Source organism: Halichoerus grypus, chromosome 6, assembly GCF_964656455.1.
Source record: "Halichoerus grypus chromosome 6, mHalGry1.hap1.1, whole genome shotgun sequence".
NCBI classification, from domain to species: domain Eukaryota; kingdom Metazoa; phylum Chordata; class Mammalia; order Carnivora; family Phocidae; genus Halichoerus; species Halichoerus grypus.
Window position 1 is genome coordinate 95,319,324 of NC_135717.1, and position 25,636 is coordinate 95,344,959.

The window sequence follows — 25,636 nt, forward strand, 5'->3', positions numbered from 1 at the left end:
AGCGATGGCATGGCACCTTAGAGTGGAGGCTTCACAAGCACAAACCCCTCCTCATCCTGCCCCCACACTCCCACACCCCATTGAACTAGCTGCATGACAGCCAGCAAGAGAGGGATCACCTGATGCAGGTGAAGCGACAGCTGGAGGGGCAGGTGACAGAGCGAGAGGCCAAGTTCAGGAGTCCACGTGGACCTGGTAACCAGCAGGCAGGAGCAGGCAGGGCTGACAGAGCAGTACAAGGTGGGAGTTGGGCCAGTGGGGGATGGGGCCTGGTTGCTTACCCGGGGTCCAAAATCTGAACCCACTGAAGAGGGGAAAAGGGGGATGTTAGTGTGTTTTTAAGATGGTTCTGTCATCAAAAAATACCATCTCCTCATTCCTAATTTGCTCTTTGTCCTGTGTTTCCAGAGTCTCCTCAAAGCTGCAGACAGAGAAACACTTTCCCCATTCTAATATTGGTCCCTCCTACCACAACCTCTGTTTCTAGTTTCCCCCAGCACTTCATGGAGTAACAGGGGAAGCAGACAGAAAATTGGTGGTCCCTGAGCACTCTTCTCTGAATCTGCCCCATTGATCACCGCTTCCTACCCAGGAAAATTCTGACCATCTGTGATCCACCAGGCTTTACCCCTCATCCTCAAAGCGTCCCTACCCCCTGACCCACTTCCCTGACCAGAAGAAACTCCTTCCGTGTTAGCGGAGAGGGGTGCTGGGCTCCAATTTCACAAACTCAGCCTGGGCTTATAAGGCACAAAGGGCAACAAGATGAGTCAGATTCACAGTAAGACTTCCCAGCACAAGGGGTCTAAATGCCTCAGCTTATGTGAAATTCCATAAGAATGCACACATAGCCTCACCAGAGGCCTCCAAGAGACAAGGACTTGTTCTGGACCTGACTGGGTGGTACTGACTAGAGACAGAAGTTTCCACTGTGATTCTGGTCATGCCAGCCTCAGCGGGTGGCACACAAGGACTTCTGGGGACTCTATGGACCTCAGGCAGAATGAGTGGAGCCTAAGTTAGGAACTGCAGCCTGGTTCTATCATTCCCAAATCATGGATATGGGGGTGTCTGCCCACCTCCCACCTTGGCCCCCTCTTTATGACCTTCCCTGGTCAGAGCAGGGCCTCTGAGCTCTTCCCATGCAGCCCTGAGCACAGGCTTCAGGACCCAGTCTCCACCCAGCCTCAGACCTGGGACCCTGATGCCATCCCCCTGCGCCTGGCAGGACAGAGACCCCCACTGCTCAGGCTCCCCATCCCCCACACCCTCAGCAGTAATAGCCTTCCTCTCCTGGCCTTCCCCCTCCCCCACCCCATAGCACAGCCTGGAACCTGGTGGAGATTTCCACAAATCAAATCAGGGATACCTTCAGCTATGAGTCTTCAGGCTCCCCTGGGACAGCACACACACACACACACACACACACACACACACACACACACATACACACACGCACGCACGCACACACACGCACACATGCAGATACACACACAGATGCTCACACTCATACATACACACAGACACATACCTTCAAAATACACACATATACACACCCATACATCACAAACATTCTCACATGTATGCAACACAAAGACACATCCTCACACACTCATACATTTACAGACCGGCATGCACATCCAGACTTACACACTCTCATACACTCATCAAACACACATATGCACACATACACACCACTCTAGTCCTTTCTTCTAAGGATCCAGAGCTAGCCCTCTAGATCCTAGAGGTCTAGAATGTCCAGGGAAAGCAGGGAAACCCACAGGAAAGCTATTTCCACTTTCCTGGCCCACACTGGAGCTCCTCTGCTCTATCCCCTTCCTGCCACCAGAGTCTCTGGGACTGTGGCCCACGCTGTGGGAGTGCAACCTGCAGAGATGACTCCTTCCTTCACACAACAGACACTTTTGAGCACCTACCTGCCACCCCCACCTCACCCCCACCCCCTGGCCTGCAGCTGAGGCAGACACATAAAAGAGTAAGACCTTCTGCCCAGTGATGTGGGGGAAAGAGCAAGAGCTCAGGAGTGAAGGACCTGAGTTCAAATCCTGCCTTTGCCTCTTCATTTGCTGTGTTATTTTTGACCCTTGACATAACCTCTCTGAGCCTCAGTTTCATCATGTATAAGGTGGGATCATTAAAATTTACCTAATACCTCTGTGAAGATTAAGACAGGTAAAGCTTCCATCAGCAATGTGGCCACCATGGACAGCCACCCCACTCCATTCCCCAGCCCCTGTGGTGAGCATCTTCCCAATACCCTTCCAGTCCTGTTGTCCCTGATATGGAAACCCCATCTCCTTCAGCATCAGACCCCAGGTGCCCAAACCAAACCTGGGGAAACTTGATCTCTGACTAGGCCAACTCCATCTGACTCCCCTGCCCCTGGCCCTGCCCCCACCTCTCCTGGTCCCTAGGGCCTCTTGTCCCTTTGCAGGTGGCCTTTTCCCTAATAACCTTTAATGCAGCTGACCATGGTGAAAAACTTTGGGATGGAGCACTAGGCCCTCCCATCAGATGGATATGAATGGTTAATCAGCCCCTAAGGAGCTGTCCTGCAGAAAGTCATCCCTAATGTCCCTGAATTACACCCATTCTGAGACATTCTTTATGGACAGACAGTGCGGGACACAGTTATAGGACAGGACTTGCTGTGCTAAGCAGTCAAGGGAGAGATTGTTTTGCCCCACAAATACTAAATGACCCTTTGGAAGAACCCCACTAGATTCTGTGCTCAGACTGGAAAGCAGCCCAGTCCCTCCCACCCAGATGAGCAACACTTGCAGGTGCCTTGGGCCAAGGGGAGCTGGGATGGCTGCCCTGCCCCTGCTGCTCAGGTGGCCTCCTCAGCTCCCCTCCAGAATCAGGCCTCAGCCTGAGCGGGAAGTGGCTCTGGAGGTCTTACTTTCACCTTCCTGGGACCCTCCAAGGACCCACAAACACCCTTGTTTCCCTGCCACAGCCTTGACTCCCTACATCTTCCCAGGCTCTGACGGCTGCTGAACTGCTGTCTGCTTCCTCTCCTCCCAGTGGGATCCTCCTGCAGTCCTCCTTCCAGACAACTGGTCGCCCTGACCATCTCTGTGTTTCCATATGGAATTGCCCCATCCTGGTGCCTCCACCTCATCCCTGCCCACCCCCATCCCTCTGACCCCTCCCCTGCCCACCTCCCACTCTGTCCCCTTCCACCTGGACAACCTTCCACCCAACCCAGCCTGCCTCCCTCCCCTCCTGGCTCACCTCCCTAGACAATCCCACCTCCCAGTGGGCTCCACCTTCCATTACCTCCATCTCTCCAGCCTGCTGCATCCTACCACTTTGCCCCCTTTCGAGTCATTTCTACATCTCTTTTCACACCTCTCCCACCCTTCAGAATCTAGGGACTAGAGCAGGTCTCAGAGCCCAATGAAAGGAAGGACATTTGCCCCCTTCTCTCTCCTCCTGCCCTCTGCCTACCGTCTCCCTTCTCTTCCTGCACGCAGACCCGGTGAGGTCCGGTAAGGTCACAGCAAAGTGATGCGCAGAGGTGCACAGAGGAACAGGATGACCAGGGGAAATCCTGCTAGGCACTTCAGTCCACCTGGGAGAAGCCCCACCCACCACGGTGAGGCCCGCCCCCTCCTGAGTGGCCTCAGGGGTGGCCAGGGCCCCACACAGCTTGGCTCTGCCCAGGTTAGAAGGGACCCTTGGCAGCCCTGGGGCCTCGGGAGGGCGTGATGACCTGGTCACCCCAAAACCACTCCTTCTCATTAGACGACAGAGGCAAAAGGTGACTGTTCCCCCATCAGGTTGTCCCACCACCTCGGCCTCTACTCCAGCTGGAGGGAGACTCCCTCTCAGCTCCCAGAGTGGGTTTGTGGGAGAGAAAGGACCTCATGCAGCCTCTGTGTCTTTTCTCCCCCCAGATCAATGATATCTGAGAGCCCAGCTGAGGGTGCATGGTTTAGCAATGACCCTGTGTGTGGGAAAGGACTTGCACCTCCACGTGGAAGCCAAAGATCCCCCCAGAGCCTCACATTGTGTTCTGCCTGTTTGCTCTACGTGGTCTCCACTTCCCCTGCCACACCTTGCTGAACCCCAACACTCCTGGGGAGAGGATCTCCCTCTATGGGTCCCTTTTCATGCTGTCTCTCCCTGTATCAGGCCCAGGATTTGCTTCAGAAAATAAGCAGCACTGTCTGCTCCAGGGAACTTCTTCCTCTCCTCTCGCTTTAATCGTTCTTGCTGCTGTAAGTAATCATATTGTCCCGGGAAATTGTGGGGCTCTCTCCCAACCTTCCCCTTCTCCCCACTTCTTCAGCTTCTCCGTGGTTTGTCCCAAATGTCTAGGTGCCAGATCCCAGGCTTCAGAGGAGGCTTCTGGGCTTGGAGTTCAACCGAAGGGCAGCTGAGCATCTGCGTGGGCTGCAAGGAGAAGGTAGCAGTTACTGGGGTGAGAATGGCCAGAGAACACTTTGGAGCTCCGTGCACACAGCAGGTGTGTAATAAGTGTGAAATGGCCCATTGAGAAGCTGGGCTTAGGGAGGTGAGGGAGGGTACAGGAGACAAGTGTAAAAGCTCCAGTTACCAGTCTCAGATTCCTCTTACCCATTCCCAAACCCCCTTCCCAAATAGGACCCCGGCTCTGCAAGAGACAGAAGCTAATGCTACCAACTTGTGTCAGGAGGAGGGAACAGGAAAGTAGTCCAAGGAAGATGCTGGTAATGAAAGAGCTAGCTGAGGCTGCTGGGATACTGGCAGACTGCCTTCTCCTCACAGTCCAAGGGGGTATTCAGCCTTGGAGCAGGGATCCAAGGATGACTGGTCTCTAAACTCATTCAGGGAATAACTTCCCCTCCCCAAAAGTCCAAAAGCCCTGACCATCTCCCCCAAGGAGTAGAGAGCCCAGGACCCACTGAGACTGAGGTGGGAGGTGGGAGGTGGGAGGGAGTCTCTGTGGCAGCAATTTGCCTCTCTCTTCGTGAACTTCTGTCTCCATCTCTTCCCCAGAACCTCACATCCTTGGGCATTATTTCAGAGTCCTCTGCTTTGATATGTCTCCAATTCTCTAGCAAGATCAAAGGTCTTAACCCCTGTTTTGCTTGCAGACTTCTAGGCTGGAGAAGTGGGGACAGGGTCCATCCTGAGGCAAGGGGAGGGCCCTGACTTCCTCTCTTCCCAAGGCAGGGGGGAGGTTGGATGTTAGACCGGAGAACGAATCAGTCCTAAGATTGGGTTGACAAACACACACCCTGGTGGGAAGGCTTCTATTCTCCTTCTGTTATTGATTTTATTATTATTGTTCTTCAGATTAGGAATTGAATTAACTCATAATCGTAGTAGGGTAAATATATGACAGTGACCATAAAGGCCGTTCCTGGCCTCCCTATCTAAACAAAATTCCCTGTTATTCTTTATCACAAGACCCTGTTTATTTCCTTTGTGGATTCATCACACTCTGGAATTATTGAACATTTGTTTTCTTGCTTATTGTCTATTTCCCTCTAGGAAAAGCTCTAAATTTGAATGAGAGAAAAAATGAACAATGAATAAATATATTATATGGGAATAAATCTACTGGTGGGATCAACATTTCCTAATATGATGATCCATACCTGAAAGTATCATGTGCAGATCTACAATCACAGTAATATCCTTCGTCAGTATTCATAATACCTCTACCTCTACATCTCTCTTCATGGGCTCTTTCCCCCCATTTTATACCACACATGAAAGTTATTTAGCTAATTCTTTAGCTGTGCGTTAAGCACAGTGGAGAGAATATAAAAATATGCAGGGCACAGTTTCCCCACTCCAGAAGCTTACAGTTGAGTGAGGGAGAAAGAGAAGACACAGGGTAATTACAAATGAAGACAATGTGCAGAGAGACAGCTATGGTAAGAGTGACACAAAGGAATAGAGGAGATCAAAGGAAGTAAGTTCCCTCAGAGGCAGATAATCCAGGAAGGCATGGACAGAGGTAACATTTAAAGTGGACCTTGGGAGCACCTGGGTGGCTCAGTCGTTAAGCATCTGCCTTCGGCTCAGGTCATGATCCCAGGATCCTGGGATCGAGCCCCACATCAGACTCCCTGCTCCGCGGGAAGCCTGCATCTCCCTCTCCCATTCCCCCTGCTTGTGTTCCCTCTCTCGCTGTCTCTGTCTGTCAAATAAATAATAAAACTTTAAAAAATAATAAATAAAATGGACCTTGATGATTATGTGGGATTTTAGTAGTCAGAGATTGGGAGGACAGAATTCCAAGGAAAGACATAGCCACTGGGAAGGATTTCATGACTTTGGGCATTATTTGATATTAAACTTCTGTTCATCATGAGATAGTGAAATGCAAGGACCAGTGAAATTTAAGATAAAACTGCAGAAGCCGAAGGCTTTGAATACAAGGACCTGGGTCCCAGCTCAGGTTCCATTTATCCCCACTTCTCTTGCACATGATCTTCTTGAAGGGGTAATGGTTCAAATGGGACAGGATACCCATTATGCCTCCATCTAAGTATCTCTCATCTCTTCTCTCCGCCCACTGAGTTATTTAATAAGAATGAAAGGATTCCTTAATCTCATTACCCAGAGGAGCACAAAGCGCAGAAAAGCATATGCTACAAAATTAAGTTAGGTAATTTGCATACCTGGGGAAAGAGATAAACCCCTCCTCCTTCCATCTTCATCGTCAATTTTCCTAGATCTTCCGACACTACATGTCAATAAATATCTGTATTTCCTCCTTCTCTGCATAAGAGACACTGTGAAATGTCAGATGTAAACTACAGTTTGTCATAAAAAACCCTCCTAAAATAGTCTCCCAAGCACTGGCATTGGAAGGTGGAGGAGGGGTTCCTGGGCTGTGTCTGCCTTCAGGTCACCTACAGGTCATCCTGCCTCCAGCTTCCAGGAGCTTTGCTTCAGGTTTTCTAAAGAAGTAACAGAGACATTCAACTCCCCTTACCATCCTTGCTTCTGTCAGTGGTCATTGCATTTTTATGAAATTAGTTCCACAAATGCCTAGTTTCTCACAATCTCCACTCTAGATACTTTAATTAGTATAATTTTTAATTCTCCTCTTTCTGGGAGTGGCTCAAATAGTGAGTCACATTTGGAAATAAAAGGTAAATAAAATGGCTTCTCTTAGTATACCTTCCATGAGGGCGTTCTAGGAGAGGGGAAGTGGTTATGTGGGTGGTGTACATATAACTGCAGCTGTGTATTAGGTTAGAGGGTAGAAAACAGGAGGGGATTTCCTTGCAGCTGCTGTTTCTCTTTCTCTGCAAACCTCTTCTGATCATAGCAGATGTACAGGGCCCCACAGCAGCCCAGCGTCTTAGCCATGAACTTACCAGAAGGAAACTCATTGAGGTTTCCTTGAGAGGTGCTGAAAAATAAATACCTGGGTTTGGTACAAACACACCAAGCATGGCCAGGGGTGGAAGGCAGCTGGTTCCTTAGTGCTGATTGAACTCCTTCAGGATTTGTCTACACGCACATGCATACGCACATGCATACACACACACACACACACACACACACACACACACACCATACCCAGTAAGTCTAAAATATATGCCCATGTTTGTAGATGTACCGAGAGAAACATACCCCACTCCTTGGTGCACATTTCCACTCAAATTCAAACACAACTGTCCATATATTTGGTACACACACATGGCTTTCAATGAGGTGCTTTAGATATATATACACACGCCCAGCCTCACCCTCTTGCTCACCCTGCAAGCACCTGACTGCAGGGTGGGCCCCAGTGAAGGTGAAGGAGAGAGGGTCTGACTTTGAGCTGCATGTGTCACTAAGTGTGTCTCTGACTACATGCCACAAACAATAGAAATTGGTTTTTCATTATTCACTATTGGGAATTATCCAGTCTTTCAACTACCTCTATGCCATCAAGTTTCAATGATCATCAGTCCCTCACTGGCTGACACTCCGTGCTGAGTATAGCTCAAGGGTTACAGGCAGAAGACTTTGTTCAAATTTGGTACAAATCCTAGCTTCACTACTCATTTTGCACAAATGACTTAACCTCCCTGAGCCTTAGTTTCAACTTGTGTAAAATGAGCATAATATCACTCACCTCATTCAACTTTGTATGAAATAGGTGATTATGTAAAGTGTTTGGGGTACTCAGCAAATGGTAACTATTATAAGTTCATCATCATCATTGTGAGGCTGTGGACATAGAAAGAAGTAATACATAAGAGAGATGTTCCTTTCCCTTAGGAGATTTTAAAATCTCCTATGGCACAAAATGAATACATGGAGAGAGGAAGGACCTGTAAACCTAAAACTCTATTTGAGCCCTAATGTCCTATATATTCTCCTAAATCCAAGGAGATTTAGGAGAACTGATAGCAGATTTCAGTGCTCTAATAAGGCTGTGTTTTTTCTTCTGTCATTCATCATCCCCATGCTTCACCACCTCACATACACCACACATCCACCCCAGGCATTCATTTAAGAAGGTGAATGGAGAATTCTTGAGATAACAAAGATTTTGAGAGTTCATTGTGTACATTTCCCTGTTTCTGGACAGGAGCCCATCTGAGACATTCCACAGCCAAGTGAGGAACCATGCGCTCGGCCAGAGAGCCTGCGCCCTCCCGTCTCCCCCGTCACTCTCTAATCTTAGAAAATTCTTCCTTATGTTCAATCTCTTATCTGTTTTCCTTCAATATTGGCCTCTATCTACCACCTATTTTTATAGGGGATGAGGTACACAAACCCGCGAAAGGCTAAGAAAATTCTCCAATGCCCACCTGGTAATGTTGTTCCATTGCCTATCAGTCCAGGTCTCTGGAATTATAGGTCTCATATAGTTTGTTATTAACCCATTAAAAATCATCAAAGAGGGCACCTGGGTGGCTCAGCTGCTTAAGTGACTGCCTTCGGCTCAGGTCATGATCCTGGAGTCCTGGGATCAAGTCCCACATCGGGCTCCCTGCTCGGTGGGGAGCCTGCTTCTCCCTCTGACCCTCTCGCCTCTCATGGTGTTTCTCACTCTCTCTCTCTCTCTCATAAATAAATAAATAAAATCTTTTCAAAAAAAGAATCATCAAAGATCCCTTAAAAAGCATAATTTGGTCCCTATTAGGGTATAACCCCTTATGTAGACATCTTGTTTCTCCTGAAAGCATTTGAAAGATGAAAGTATCCTAATTTCCAGGACAGATAGTTAAGAACTCCTATTTCATCCCCCAACCTCCAGAGCCTCCTCAATTAGTGTCATCACTTTATCACTCATTTGATTAAGGGACAGTACTGCCCGGAGTCAGGGCATGACTAATATGACCTTCCCAGTCCCTTTCAGGCCATCATATGAAGGAGAGGAAATAGAATTGGCAGTGGTTGCCACCCACCCAATACTTGCCACAGAGGAGCCCTGAGGACCAGGCAGACTTGAGCCAGGGCACCGCGGGCTTTTTCCCACAGTGGGCAGAGTGCTAAACCCTGCCATAGTGACTGGTGAGGGAGGCCTGGGGACAGGAGGGCAGTCAGACCCCACGCTTCTCCCTCTTCCCCAAATTCAACTTCCCCAGCCTAGGCCCCTCCTCTTGACTCCCAATTCCAAAGTTTTCACACCTTCCATAGTGCTCATCTGAGGCCAGACACCTGTCATCCAACATTTAAGGTGAGTGCTTCTCAAACCTAAAAGACCTTACGAGTCACTTGGGAGCTTGCTAAAAATGCAGATTCTGATTCAGCACATTGCATGGGGGCCTGAGAATCTGCATTTCTAAGAAGCTCCCAGGGGACACCCTGGCTTCTGGTCCATGGACCACACTTTGAAGAGCAGGATCTATATGACTGTGGCAGTTGCTACAACGGTCTCCCTGGAAGAGTACATCTGTCCGCACCTTTCTCTCTGTATATCCTCCGGATGGCAATGAGAATCATATCTCATCAGTTCCTGATTCAGGAATCTCACTCCATGGCATGATACACAGTACAAAGCTGGCTGGCTCATAAATTCCCTTCATATGTGAGAAAACATATCCATCACAAGAGTTTCATTAATTCATGATTCTTAAAGGTCCATGTAACTAGAATTACTGTCCCATTTCTTTTCCAACTCACCTATCTCTCTTTTATTTCCTAAATTGCTCCATTGACAACCTTCTCCAGGAAGTGTTTCTTGACCGATACCTCTTTCTCAGTTTCAACTCATACCTTCCCTTCCAGAATAATGATGCCTCAATTCCTATCCAGTTATTAACCCTCCTATTTCAGTCCATTTTTCTCCCCACGTATGGTATCAGTTCTCTCTCCCCAAAGAATCGTAGATGCTCTCACAAGGTTTTTGCACCAGTCCCTCAAAGAAGCATCTAAAGGAGTAGGTAAGTATATGGGTAATCTTGCCTCTGGCAGTCTTCCCTGCAACCACCTACATCCTTTAGGAAGATGAGAAATTCAGCAGATAAGAAAGTATCTTCTCTCCTTCCCTCCCAGGTCAGGCCCCATGCATAAATACAATAGAAAAACTCTGGTCCTCCTATACCAAAGCATAAAACTGACTGCGTCAAGAAGGATGCCTGCTGTGCCCACGCTGGAGCTAGTCTCCTCTTCAGGGATTCCCTGGAATCAGGAAGAACTGGTTGGGTCTTATATCAATTTCACTCCTTGTAACCCCTCCCTACATCCCATGGGAGGAGATGGAGCATGACTAGGGGAGGTCATGTCAGGCCTTCTCCTGCCCCAGGTCTGTATTTTCCCTGTTGCTCTTTGAATGAACAACACTGTTCTTACTGTTGGATCTAGAGGAAATGTAGAACCTACTCCTTGCCCTGAGCAAGATTGTACTGTGATGGAACAGATAGGATAGTCACAGGAACTCAGGCATAGCCACATGAAAGCAAAATTAGAAGTGCCTGGGTACAGTTCTAGATGTTGGGTACAGACAATTCTGGATGGAAAGAAATGCTGTTTTTCAAGGAAGTCTCTCAGAAGATAATTTTAAAGAAGTAGCACAGTGCTAGCCTGAAAGGAAGGAGAATTTTCTGTACCAGTGAAATGTGTAAGGCTCAATTCAATTTAACATGAGTTTATCAAATGCTCATTATGTTCCTTGTCCCCAGCTGGATGCTCTGGGGGAGTGAACAGGACACACTATGTACCTATGGTGTCTAATAAAGAACAAAAAAAAGAAAAGAAAGACACACACATAATTGTGGTATGCTATTTTTTTTTAATTTCAGATTTATTAGTGTGCAGTCGACATATAAAATTGTAAGATATTTAAAGTGTACGTGGTGTTAATTTGATATACATATAATTGTGAAATGATTATAATTTGCCCACTGTGAAAGGATTAACGATGGTATTTTAATATAAATGTTTCATTAAATGAAGGTGAGTGTACAAAGGCACCTTTGTTTCCTTCACTTCATCTTTACATGTGAAGAGGCTTCAGGTGGAGCTTTGCTTTTCAATGTGTGGTCTGTGGACCAGCGGCATCAGCATCACCTGGGAACTTGTTAGAAGTACAAGTTCTGGGGCCCACCCAGACCTCCTGAATTCCAAACGCTGGGGACAGGGGCCCAGCAATCTGTCTTCACAAGCCCTCCAGGTGTCATGGCACCCTCTGAAGTTTGAACACCACTGAGCAGAGTACTATTCCTCGCCGCTCTCCATGGGGCCCTCTCTCACTGGGACCTTGATTAATGAAGTGAAGACATAACACCAAGCATGCCTGGTTAGCTTCTTCCAATGTTTTCTTGTTTCTTTTTTTGGTCCAGAACAAACCTGCCCACTGGCCACATGTAATTCATCCTGATAGAAGAGAAAGACTAATAAAAGCAGACTCTCTCCTGTGATGGCAGGCGAGGGATCTCAGGACTTCTTGTGATGAGGAGTAAGTCTGTCTAATTTAGTGATGCAGGATTAGCAAGCCAATTAGGCTGCAGCTATACAGCTGATGGTTTACTCATCTCTCTCTAGGTCGTGATTATCAATAGGTTCCAAACACAGGAGGGGGAAATGGGGTGTTATTCATTGGACCTCTACAGCTCCAATAATAGGTTGTAGAGAAAGGCGGGAAGGATGCGGGTACAGATCATGTGCAGGAGAGAGACCTAGTTAAGAGAATAACAGGACAGGAGAACCAGAGGAAATCCTAGAATTTTTTAAGGAAATGGAACATGAGAGATGATGAGTTGTGACCTCCCATGTTACAGATAAGTAAGCAGAGCATGGAAGGAACTGAGAGGCATGCTCAAGGTCACATTGCTAGTTAGTGGTGGAAACAAGACCAGAACCCAGGACACATGGCTCTCAACTGTGCACTTTCTGCGGAGGTGGACCAAAGCAGACAACAGTAGAGAAATTTTAAAGTCCAAGAATGCAGATGTTGCTAAGAAAAGTACCAACCCAGGGATTTTCAGCATGGGCAGTGGGTTCAAAGCCAAAGTGCTCTGTGCTCAGAGGAAAGCTCTGCTCCAATCCACCTGTGCATGCTCTGTTGCCCCCTCACAGAGCCAAGGCTCAAGCTACACAGCCTGCTCAGTGTGCTCTGAACGCTGCTTCCTTTTCCTCTGCTTTTCCTCCTGGTGTTCTCACTGCCTACACTCTTTCCCTGCTGCCCAGATGTGGCAAATCCCATCCCTGAAGTGAGCCAACTCAAAACCATTCCTCTACAAAGCGTTCTCTGATTTCACCAATCAACTTTCACCTCTGTGCCAGCCACAAATGATCATCTTCCACTCTGAATTCCCAAGACATTTTATTTTTATATTACTTATGACAACACTTTCTACTTTGTGTTACAGCTATGCTTTACCCCTTGTATTAGAATATAAGCTGCTTAATGGCAAGGGCCATATTTCATCTTTTTTTTTTTTTTTGGTCTTTTTCTAGTTTCTTTTTTTTTTTAATGTAAGTATAATGTACATGCAGTGTTAATGTATTATTCACAGGTGTACAATACAATGATTCTACAATTCCACATATTTCTCAGTGCTCATCAATATTAGCATACTCTTAATTCCCTTTATTTAAATCACCCATTCTCCTACCCATCTCCCCTTTGTCAACCACAAGTTTGTTCCCTTTATTTAATAGGGGTCTAGGGTGTTGTGTTTTTGTTTTTGCTTTTGTTTTGGTATTGTTATTTGTCTCTCTTTTTTCTTTTATCATTTTAATTTTTTTATTTCTTTAATTCTACATAAGAGTGAAACATATGGCATTTGTTTTTCTCAGACTGACATATTTCAATTAGTATTATACCCACCTGGTCCATCCAATGTTGTTACAAATGGCAAGATTCCATTCTTCTTTATGGCTGGGCAATAGTCCATTGGATATGCAGATAGACCACATCTTCTTTATCCATTCATCTACTGATGCACACTTGGGTGGCTTCCATATCCTGGCTATTGTAAATAATGCTGCAATAAACATAGGGGTGCATGTATCTTTTCCAGTTCGCGAAACAAAAACACCTTTACACAGTAAAGGTAAACATCAATAACAAAAAAAGGCAATCTACTGAATGGGAGAAGATATTTGCAAATGATATATTAATAAAGGGTTAATACTCAAAATACATAAAGAACTTATACAACTCAATACAAAAAACCCCAAAAAAATCCAATTAAAAAATGGACAGAGGACCTGAATAGATATTTTTCCAAAGAAGACATACAGATGGCCACAGACACATGAAAAGATGTTTAGTATCACTAATTATCAGGGAAATACAAATGATGTACTATATGTTGGCTAACTGAACATAAAAAAATTAAACATATTAAACTCTAAAAAAAGTGCAATCAGATGTCACTTTATACCTGTCAGGATGGCTAAAATCAAAAAGACAAGAATAACAAGTGTTGCCAAAGATATAGAGAAGAAGGAATCCTCATGCACTGTTGGTAGGAATGTCAATTGGTCCAGGCATTACGGAAAACAGTGTGGAGATTCCTCAAAAAATTAAAACAGCACTACCATAGGATCTAATAATTCTGCTACTGGATTTTTTTTTAAGTGATCTCTACAGCTAATGTGGAGCTCAAACTCACCAACCTGAGATCAAGAATCATGCTCTACTGACTGAGCCAGCTAGACACCTCCTTCACTAGTGGATATTTAACCAAAGAAAAGGAAAACACTTTTTCAAGTTTCTTTTAATACTAATTTTTTAAAAGCCAGCGAGCAGCTATAGACATAATTAAAAAGTAGAAAGTAAAGAAGAAAAGGGACGGAAGAGCAAAGACACAACCTTCACTCTACCATAAATACAGAGCTCTATTAGTGTTCCTCATCAATAGCTCATAGGAGCCCTAGATTTCCATGTGCTCAAGAGTACTCCCCATTATTTTTTTTTTACAGATTTTATTTATTTATTTGACAGAGAGAGAGTTAGCGAGAGCAGGAACAGAAGCAGGGGTAGTGGGGGAGGGAGAAGCAGGCTTCCCGCCGAGCAGGGAGCCCGATGCGGGGCCCGATCCCCGGACCCTGGGATCATGACCTGAGCCGAAGGCAGACGCCCAACGGCTGAGCCACCCAGGCACCCCAAGAGTACTCCCCATTATTGTGCAGGGGACCAGACTGCATTCAGGTGTGATGATGTCAAACCGAATATGTACTGGCACTGCTCAGTTCACTGCTGAGTCTACAGTTTGGGCCTTTAAGTGGGGTTAAGCCACCAGGCTGTGCCAGATCCCATACCCCAAGTAGAGAGCAAACCCAATAAGCATCCAGACACCAAATTGGGCCCATGTGGCAGCTGTCATCTGCATCATAAGGTAAACATTCACAAAGATACTCAGGAGTGGGAGGAGAGGCACAGCAGGGACCTTAAAGGGAAAGGGAGTGGAGCTCTGTGGCTGCCTCCAGATGACCCCAGTGATCCCAGTGATGAGCCCCAGGAGCAGCACAACCACTGTGATCGGCGCTGGGTCTCCAGAGAGCAGACCTGGCCACTGGGCCAGCACCAGGCAGAGAAGAGTCAGCAGCAGAGCAAGCAGTGAGGAGCAAAGAACGACAATCCGGCCAGAGAGTGGAGTGGGGGTGGGGCTGCCTGGAAAGAATAGTCCCTGTAGAGTCAGCTTCTCTGCTGCAGGGCCATTCTCCTCCTGCATCTGCGCTTCATTTCCCAAATTCTCCTCCTGCACCTGTGCTTCATTTTCTTCATTCGTCCACTCAGGCTGATACCTGATGATGAGAACACAAAAAGCTACCAGGGAATAAGATATCAGGGTCCCAAGTGACCTGAGGTCCAGAAGATGAGTGAGTCCAAAGAGGAATGCCATGATTACTCCAGTAGTGACAAAGATCACAGTGGTCAGGAAGCGGCCATATGTGCTGAAAAGGAACCTGGCAAGAACAGGGAACAGGAGACCATCCATTGCCATCATATATATCACTTGACGTACGGGTAATGTAAAGTTCATATAATTGCCAGTAACAATATTAAAGAAAACCGAAAAAGCTACAACATAATAGGCAGTTGCCCAGCCAATATGGAGAAATGCCTCAGACAAGGTGCTCCCAGGTTGAAGCTGGTAGTAAGGCACCATGAGTGTAAGTGCCACAGAGACTCCAAAATACACCAAAAAGCAGATGAGCAGTGAAATCACAATGCCCTTGGGGATGGAACACTTGGGAGTCTGGGCTTCCTCAACTTTGGTAACAATATTGTCGAAGCCTATAAAAGCATAGAAACAGGTAGCTGCTCCACGGAGAATCCCCTCAAAGCCAAAAGGCACGAATCCACCAGAGCCCAGAGGGCCCAAGCTAAAGGTGTCATTGAGTCCAGCCTGTATGTAGTCCTCTTCTGTGAGGTTCCAGTTGTGCAGGTCCCCCTTCATGAAGCCAGAGATGATGACAAAACTGAGAACCAAAAGTTTTACCAATGTAAGCAGTTTGAAAATTATGTGGTACTCATGATACAGCAGATATTGAATTTCTATGATAAACAACAGTAGGATCATAGCAAAGTAGCCTAGATTGCCTGCAATGAATTGGAGAACATGTTGTGAAATGCTCTCATGCAGGGTCTCAGAGATCTGGTCCCCATACAAGATGTTAAAAGCTAAGGTCCCTGCATGGACCACAATAACTGCATCAGCAACAAGGGAGAGGATAAGGTTCCAGCCAGTGATGAAAGCCCAGAGTTCACCCATAGTGACATAGGTGTAGAGATACGCAGAGCCAGAACGGGGAAGCCGGGCACCAAACTCTGCATAGCACAGCCCAGCCAACAACGATGTCAGGCCCGCCACCAAAATGCCGATCACAATGGATGGTCCTGCTTGATTACTGGCCACCGAAGCCAAGAAATACACACCAACACCCACTGTGTGGCCCACACCAAGGGCCACAAAGTCCAGAGTGCTCAGTTTTATGCCAGATTTAGAGGGATACACTTTTTTCTCCAGCGGACGTCTGCGTACCAGCTTTTGACCAAATCTGCGAAGTGCCTGACGTAGCATTCTAGCTGGAACTGAGAAGATTCTAAGGATCAGAGAGCTGTAGCAAGCCCAGGGAGCCAAGAGTGTTGGATCTGGTTCAGTGAGGCTGAGTTAAGCCAAGTTGGGTTGAGGCTGCTGAGGTCCGTTGCTCAGGCTTCAGAGCTGCTGCTTCATTTTTCATCTGGTAAATGCTGTCCTTCCAGAATGCCTAGAGAAAAAATAAATATTTACCGAACAATGGTGTTCAACCAACCAACCAAAACTCAAAAGTCACATGTAACTTGTTGCAGCCAAAGTGTCATAGAAACTGACACTAAAAGACACCATAGAAAAATCAATCCTGCTTTCCCTCCAGAAAAGGTACCAAATACCTCCTAACATTCTGCTGTTTTTTTTTTAATTTTATTTTTCAGTAGGCTCAATGCCCAGCATGGAGCCCAACACGGGGCCCAAACTCATAACCCTGATATCAAGACCTGAGCTGATATCAAGTGTCAGACTCTCAACCGACTGAGCCACCCAGGCCCCCAACATTTTCCTTTTTTACACACCACATAACATAATCCCCTTTGAGTTCATAAGTCATGTAGCTTCGTGTGCTAATTAGGCAGTAAGACACAACAGAGCATGAATGTATTGTGCAAGAATTCATACACAGGATGTGTATGCGCTGATTGAGCATGAGTTATGACACATTAATTCATGGACTAGATACCACTTTGCAATGAAAGACCCATTCTTTATATATCATCAGAGTTTAAATACAAATATTGGTCTCTGTCTTAAAACTCTTAGACCCCAAATCCGCTACCCAAGGTTAGATGCCAATTTGGCCCCCTTTCTCCTCATTCTGCATCATCCATTCAGCTGTACTGATGACCAAGAATGTAGAGTGCATCCCTTCCCTTTACCCACCTAGGCCCACAGGGGCACTGTGAACAGAGAGGAGGAGGGAGAAAGGGGCAGGGTCTTCATAACTACCTGCAAGAAGGAGAGGACCAGGCTGCCTGGGAAGGAAACACTGGAGAAATGGGGGCAACAGCCAACCCAGGGTCCATGACTGAGAAGGGAGAGGAGCTAGAAAGGCTATTTTGTGAATAGCCCCCAAAGCAACCAGATAAAAATTAGCTACCTTTTTTATGTCCACAGTTATGACAGTGTGATAGGTAGGGAGAAAAGAAATGAGTCACTTAGCTCAGTTGCTCTCAACCAAAACAATTCCTTCTGTCTCCTCCCTCTCTGGGTTCCAGGAGAGAAGGTGAGCTCACTTCTGCAGACAGTCTCCTCATTGGCCACACTGTGCTCTCTACACACCCTGAGCCATCTGGGACGTCAGCTGCCAGGGGCCTGGTCTGTCCTGCTCTGTGAGCTTGTATTAAAACACTCACTTGTAACTTCCAATGAATTTTTCACAAGGAGTTATTTTTAACTCATTCAAACTGTTGTCTGAATGTTTTCTTAATGAAGGAATCCTGTGTGTGGCTCCCTCTTACCCCTCCTCCCCTACTTCTCTTCAAATGGCCCCTTCCACAAGGGAAGCAAGCCTCTGGATGAACAATTTACAGCAATGCCTAGGAAATGAGAAGTGGAGAACAGAGAAAACAAAGTCATGCAGCCCCACTCTCCTCCTTACTCCTGCTTCAGTTTTAAGAGAATTTTAAGAAATGTTCTCAGAAGTTTTTAAAGGCAGAAATTTCAAGACTAAATTAAGAAGTCTTCTCTATAGATGATCAAAAGGAACCCCTGGGTTATGGGTCAGACCTTTTGTCTACAAATCCATCTAGACTCCTTACTTGCCACTCACCAGTTCCAATGTTATGATTTACCAACAAGCACAGGAGATAGACAATGAGTGTCAATTCTTTTTTTTTTTTTAAGATTTTATTTATTTATTTGACAGAGAGAGAGACAGCGAGAGAGGGAACACAAGCAGGGGGAGTGGGAGAGGCAGAAGCAGACTCCCCACTGAGCAGGGAGCCCGATTTGGGGCTCGATCCCAGGACCCTGGGACCATGACCTGAGCTGAAGGCAGAAGCTTAATGACTGAGCCACCCAGGCACCCCTGAGTGTCAATTCTTAACTCATGGAATCTTTTTATACTATCTGAGGTGTTCCCAACCCACAACCAGGCTTCAAACCTTTCCGTGGTTCCACACTTCCCTTCCTTCATAGTCCTTCCTTTGTTTATAATATGACCTGTGCTTATTCCTCCAGCCTCATCCCCTGCCCAGTTCCTGCTCCAGCCACAAAATTCAACACTCACCCTGTTCCCTTGCCTCTAATGCCCTCTTGGCCCCTTCACTTAGCTAACCCCCACTTCTCTTTCAGTTTCCAGCTGAGCATTTGCTTCCTCAGGAGGCCTCCCCTGACCCTTACAGTGCCCTTCCTATGTGCTCTCCTAGGACCAGCTTCCCCCATGTGCCATTGATCCTCATGTATCCAAATTCCAGGTCAGCTGCTGGTCTCCTCCATCAGACTGTGAGGTAGGTACTCAATAAGTATTTGTTGAACAAATGAACATGCTGAGAAGAGAAACCTAAAAGAGGCCATAATCCAGAATCCCTATCTACTGGTCATGGAGATAGATACATACTTTGTAGCCAAGAAACCTTTATAACGTAGGCTCAGGTAAAGATATACATGGTATTACCTTCCTCATAGAAGGCGAGCAAAATGCATAGTGTGAAGGGAAAACCAACTGTGATAAATCCTTGACTGCCCATCATTCATGGCAGGTTATGAGTCACACAGAGTGATAAAGAATCATTTGCCTTTAGGGACACTTGTTAAAAATATCAGGCTGCCTGGGGTTATGGGCAACCAACCACCCACACCCAGGTAGAGAAGCCCTACTTTTTTGAAGGCATCATGCCCAGGCCCTATAATCCAGGTAGGATGTCCTAAGGCAGAGGTTCTCACTTTAGGGATAGAGGAAGACATAATGAGGACACCTGGGGACATTTTCAAACTTCAGATCCTCTCCCTCTGGAGATTCTTGTCCAGTAGCCCTGTACTTCCAATGATTGCTCTAAAAAACCCAACTGAGAAGAAATTGTCCTCAAGTTCAAGGGGAAGAGATTCTAAAAGCTTCCTTCACAGGAATGCAGTGCAGTTCAGAAGTTAGGAGTAAGGCTCTGTAGGTAGACTGTTCAGGTTCAAATCACACCTCAATCTCACCCCCGGTGACTCTGGACAAATTAGTTTACCTCTCTGAGCTTTAGTTTCCACAACAGTCATATGGGAGTAAAAGTAAATAAGTCACAGCACAGCTGTGAGAAGTAAGTGAAATGTTGTCTGTAAGTACGTAGCTCAGTGCCTAGCAGACAACATGGAATTAATATCATCTACCTAGTACTTCATATTGAAATCTGGTCCAAAGTAACCAAACATTGAAAATCAGTCAGTCTTTATAAATGTGCAGGCTCAAAATCATCCACTAAAGCTCGAGCTTGTTAGCCAACCCTCATGAGACAATGAAAACAGTTTTATTCCATATGATTCACATTAAAATGCTAGGACTCTAATTAGACTTCCTCATCCATGCTGGTGCTAACACATGGGGGTCCTAGGCTTACTGTGTTAAACCAGGTATCGAGAAATGCAAGGCTCAATACAATAATAATAATAATAATAATAATAATAGTATCTTAGTCTACAGATGCCCCATCTGGAGCAGGCAGTGCTGGGTACTATAGAGATAAGAACAATGAACACTTGGTCAGAAATGCTGGCTGTGAGCCCTGGCCATTTCTCGTGATGACATGAACTCGGGTAATTTCCTTAATATCTCTAAGCCTCAGTCTCTTCATCCACTAGGAACCTTACCTGACCTCCCTCACTGGGTCAACATGAGAATTCCATAAGAAGATACAAACTATCACACATTGCTGGTGGGAGCGTCACTGCGGACCACCCTGAAGCACAATCTTAGTATAATTCAGAATACACACACAACTGGGCACTGTAGTTGTTGAATGGATGAATGGATCTAAAACAAATATAGAACACGGACTGGAAGAGCATTTGTTAAATACACTAAAGCAAATGCTTCCAATGCAGAGGGGAAATGAAAATAGAGATAAGGATGAAACAGGATAATAAATGCATTGAAAAGGGCCTAACTAGACATAATGAAAAAATTTTTAAAAAAAAGAAAAAAAGGAAAGAAAGAAAAGGGGCCTGACAGGAAGTGATGATGGGAACACACCATGACTGAGGGAGGGACTGACTCCACTCTGTGCACTGCAGGTTCAACACAGTAATTGCAGCAGAGGACCTGGTACAGAGCCTGATAAATGGCAGGCGTTCAGTAGATTTAAATTGAAGGGGAACTGGAATCCTGTAACTGCAGGATATGGAGAATACAAAGAAGGAATACCTGCTGAAAGAGGGTGAAGAACAGAGATGATGGGGCACCTGTCCTACTATTTCCCTCTGAACCCATTTCCCTTTTCCTAATTCCTCTCTCTCTTCCAGCCCCTTCAACTGTCTTTGGAGGCTCCTGTAGTTGGCACTAAGGATGCTTCTGCCATGTTTCTCTCTCTGGGGAACCATACCCAGCCACCTACCACTCAACAAAGACCACAACAGTGGTTCTAAACATTTGTTGAATCACACACCTCTCTGAGGTTGGTCACTTCAAAAAAATGTCATACACCTTCTGAGATCCATCATGGACCCTGAGCAGGAATCCTAGAGGAGGACCATCTGAATGGCAAGGTCAGAGACTGGTAATGCTTGATAATTTCTATTTCTCTCAACTGTGTTGTGCAGGGTGGTCCTTGTGCTCTTCCCACTTTTTCTGAAGATGAGGGACAGTGGGCCTACAGACAAAGTATCAAGATACCAGAGAAGCAACCCAAAGAACAAAACATCTGGGAATTAAATAATCATGTTTTATGACTCCACAGGAGTAGGCAGAAATGAACATCAACCAAACATATAGAAGAGAAAGCACACCCATGATTGGGAATCCTGAGAGAGCCTACCAGAAATCCAGTTTATAACAACACAGAGAATCATCGTCCTCAAACACCATGTTCAGATATGCCCATTATCATGCAATAATCTATAATTATTCCAATGGTTTATATTCAGTCCATACTCTCTGACCCAGCTGTCAGAGCCCCACCCGATTCTCCCCCTACTTTCAGATACATCACCTCCTTCCTAACTCAGCTCCTCACATCCTGACTTACCCTTCCTGGGATGAGCCTGTGGCCTGGGTAAGTGACCTACCCTGCCAGGGATGCCCTCCTCACTCCTTTCTGTACCGTCTTGACCCTGAAGCCTCTCTCAGCCCTATTCTACAACCTTTCCCCACCCTGGATCTAGGAAGACTTTCCTAAGCCATCCTGACTGATCTCTATCTCCAACCTTCCTCCCCTTCCCACCAGCACTTGCAGTCCATCCTGTTGGTCAGCTGAAACCAATTTTCCCTATCTGTCAGTCCTGAGTGTGTTCCTTAAATTCCATTATAATCTAAGAGCTTCCAGAGGGCAGGGCCAGGATCTAAATGCCTCTTCATTCTGGATTCCACACTCCCATCTCCAACCCTCCTTACACAGGACAAGGATTTGCTCATAATTGTAGCAAGCAACCAAAAGAGGCATTTAGGACAGAGAAAATGAATATAGAGATGTATTAAATAACTATTATAACTTGAGATTAGTTGAAGAAGTGTTGTGGAAAAAGAGAAAGGGCCAAACAGAGGCGTAAACAGGAGACTAGAACATGCACCGTCATCTAGTTCAAGAGTGTCCTCAGGACATTTCCTGATGAGGGACCTGGGTCTACGAATCTCAGTTTCATTAGCCAACAGTCTCTCCCAAAAGAGGTGCTTGGTCAGGGGAGGTGCTTAAAGAAATGCAGACATGGGCCAGGGAACATTAAGCCAGCTTGTATGGATTTCATAATGCCCTGGCTCCCCCTTCCCTCTCACCTCGTCCCTGTGTTTCTCTCAGTCTCTGAGCTCCTTCCAAACTCTAAAACACAAGTTCCATCCCATGTTTCCTGGAAGAACTCCTGTCAAGTCCAGCAATCCACTCCCTGAAGAGCAGGCTGTCTTGCTTTCCCAGCCAGCCCTACCCACTCTCCTTAGTCTTTTTTTTTTAATTTTTTATTGTTACGTTAATCACCATACATTACATCATTAGTTTTTGATGTAGTGTTCCATGATTCATTGTTTGTGCATAACACCCTATGCCCCATGCAGAACGTGCCCTCTTTAATACCCATCACCAGGCTAACCCATCCCCCCACCCCCTCCCCTCTAGAACCCTCGGTTTGTTTCTCAGAGTCCGTAGTCTCTCATGTTTCGTCTCCCCCTCTGATTTCCTCCCCTTCATTCTTCCCCTCCTGCTATCTTCTTCTTTTTTTAAAAAAATATATTGCCTTATTTGTTTCAGAGGTATAGATCTGTGATTCAACAGACTTGCACAATTCACAGCGCTACATAGCACATACCCTCCCCAATGTCTATCACCCAGCCTCCCCATCCCTCCCACCCACCCCCACTCCAGCAAACCTCAGTTTGTTTCCTGAGATTAAGAATTCCTCATATCAGTGAGGTCATATGTTCCATGTCTTTCTCTGATTGACTTATTTCGCTCAGTATACCCTCCAGTTCCATCCATGTCATTGCAAATGGCAAGATCTCATGCTTTTTGATGGCTGCATAATATTCCATTGTATATATATACCACCTCTTCTTTATCCATTCATCTGTTGATGGACATCTGGGCTCTTTCCACAGTTTGGCTATTGTGGACATTGCTGCTATAAACATCGGGGTGCGCATACCCCTTCAGATCCCTACATTTGTATCTTTGGGGTAAATACCCAGTACTGCAATTGCTGGATCATATGGTAGCTCCATTTTCAACTTTTTGAGGAACATCCATACTGTTTTCCAGAGTGGCTGCACCAGCTTACATTCCCACCAACAGTGTAGGAGGGTTCCCCTTTCTCCGCATCCATGCCAACATTTGTTGTTTCCTGACTTGTTAATTTTAGCCATTCTGACTGGTGTGAGGTGGTATCCCATTGCGGTTTTGATTTGGAATTCCCTGATGCTGAGCGATGTTGAGCACTTTTTCATGTGTCTGTTGGCCATTCGGATATCTTCTTTGGAAAAATATCTGTTCATGTCTTCTGCCCATTTCTTGATTGGATCATTTGTTCTTTGGGTGTTGAGTTTGATAAGTTCTTTATAGATTTTGGATACTAGCCCTTTATCTGATATGTCATTTGCAAATATCTTCTCCCATTCTGTCAGTAGTCTTTTGGTTTTGTTGACTGTTTCTTTTGCTGTGCAAACCCTTTTTATCTTGATGAAGTCCCAATAGTTCTTTTTTACCCTTGCTTCCCTTGCCTTTGGCAATGTTTCTAGGAAGAAGTTGCTGTGGCTGAGGTCAAAGAGGTTGCTGCCTGTGTTCTCCTTTAGGATTTTGATGGACTCCTGTCTCACATTTAGGTCTTTCAACCATGTTGAGTCTAATTTTGTGTGTGGGGTAAGGAAGTGGTCCAGTTTCATTCTTCTGCATGTGGCTGTCCAATTTTCCCAACACCATTTGTTGAAGAGACTGTCTTCTTTCCATTGGACATTCTTTCCTGCTTTGTCAAAGATTAGTTGACCATAGAGTTAAGGGTCCATTTCTGGGCTCTCTATTCTGTTCCATTGATCTATGTGTCTGTTTTTGTGCCAGTACCATACTGTCTTGATGATGACAGCTTTGTAATAGAGCTTGAAGTCCGGAATTGTGATGCCACCAGCTTTGCTTTTCTTTTTCAACATTCCTCTGGCTATTCGGGGTCTTTTCTGGTTCCATACAAATTTTAGGATTATTTGTTCCATTTCTTTGAAAAAAAGTGGATGGTATTTTGATAGGGATTGCATTAAATGTGTAGATTGCTCTAGGTAGCATTCACATCTTCACAATATTTGTTCTTCCAATCCATGAGCATGGAATGTTTTTCCATTTCTTGGTGTCTTCCTCAATTTCTTTAAGAGTATTTTATAGTTTTCTGAGTACAGATCCTTTGCCTCTTTGGTTAGATTTATTCCTAGGTATCTTATGGTTTTGGGTGCAACTGTAAATGGGATGGACTCCTTAATTTCTCTTTCTTCTGTCTTGTTGTTGGTGTATAGGAATGCCACTGATTTCTGTGCATTGATTTTATAGCCTGCCACTTTACTGAATTCCTGTATGAGTTCTAGCAGTTTTGGCGTGGAGTCTTTTGGGTTTTCCACATAAAGTATCAGATCATCTGCAAAGAGTAAGAGTTTGACTTCTTCTTTGCTGATTTGGATGCCTTTTATTTCTTTTTGTTGTCTGATTGCTGTGGCTAGGACTTCTAATACTATGTTGAATAGCAGTGGTGATAGTGGACATCCCTGCTGTGTTCCTGACCTTAGGGGGAAAGCTCTCAGTCTTTCCCCATTGAGAATGATATTCACTGTAGGTTTTTCATAGATGGCTTTTATGATGTTGAGGTATGTACCCTCTATCCCTATACTCTGAAGACTTTTGATCAGGAAAGGATGCGGTACTTTGTCAAATGCTTTTTCTGCATCTATTGAGAGGATCATATGGTTCTTGTTCTTTCTTTTATTAATATATTGTATCACATTGATTGATTTGTGGATGTTGAACCAACCTTGCAGCCCAGGAAGAAATCCCACTTGGTCATGGTGAATAATCCTTTTAATGTACTGTTGCATCCTATTCGCTAGTATTTTGGTGAGAACTTTTGCATCCATGTTCATCAAGGATATTGGTCTGTAATTCTCCTTTTTGATGGGGTCTTTGTCTGGTTTTGGGATCAAGGTAATGGTGGCCTCATAAAACGAGTTTGGAAGTTTTCCTTTCATTTCTATTTTTTGGAACAGTTTCCGAAGAATAGGTATTTATTCTTCTTTAAATGTTTGGTAGAATTCCCCTGGGAAGCCATCTGGCCCTGAGCTTTTGTTTGTTGGGAGATTTTTGATGACTGCTTCAATTTCCTTAGTGGTTATAGGTTTGTTCAAGTTTTCTATTTCTTCCTGGTTCAGTTTTGGTAGTTGATACATCTCTAGGAATGCATCCATTTCTTCCAGGTTATCTGATTTGCTGGCGTAGAGTTGCTTATAATATGTTCTTATAATTGTTTGTATTTCTTTGCTGTTGGTTGTGATCTCTCCTCTTTCATTCATGATTTGTTTGATT

At 45.4% G+C, this 25,636-nt stretch overlaps 1 protein-coding gene across 5 annotated transcripts in view; it reads right to left on the bottom strand.

The window, feature by feature from the left end:
• Positions 1 to 4,210: 4,210 nt before the first annotated feature.
• Positions 4,211 to 25,636, bottom strand: part of LOC118546527 (cationic amino acid transporter 3-like) — a 120,968-nt gene continuing 99,542 nt past the window's right edge. Inside the window, exons 2-4 of one of the 5 annotated variants that reach the window (XR_013449100.1) lie at positions 13,247 to 16,638; positions 8,099 to 8,193; positions 4,211 to 4,422 (exon numbers count right to left, since the gene is read on the bottom strand). Coding sequence is in view for 2 of the 5 variants with exons in the window: in XM_078075732.1 (XP_077931858.1) it covers positions 14,655 to 16,451 (1,797 nt within the window). In the remaining 3 variants the exon portion in view is untranslated. Of the gene's footprint in view, positions 4,423 to 8,098; positions 8,194 to 13,246; positions 16,639 to 25,636 lie in introns of those variants that run through there. The other 4 variants (XR_013449099.1, XR_013449101.1, XM_078075733.1 and 1 more) reach the window with 4 other exon arrangements.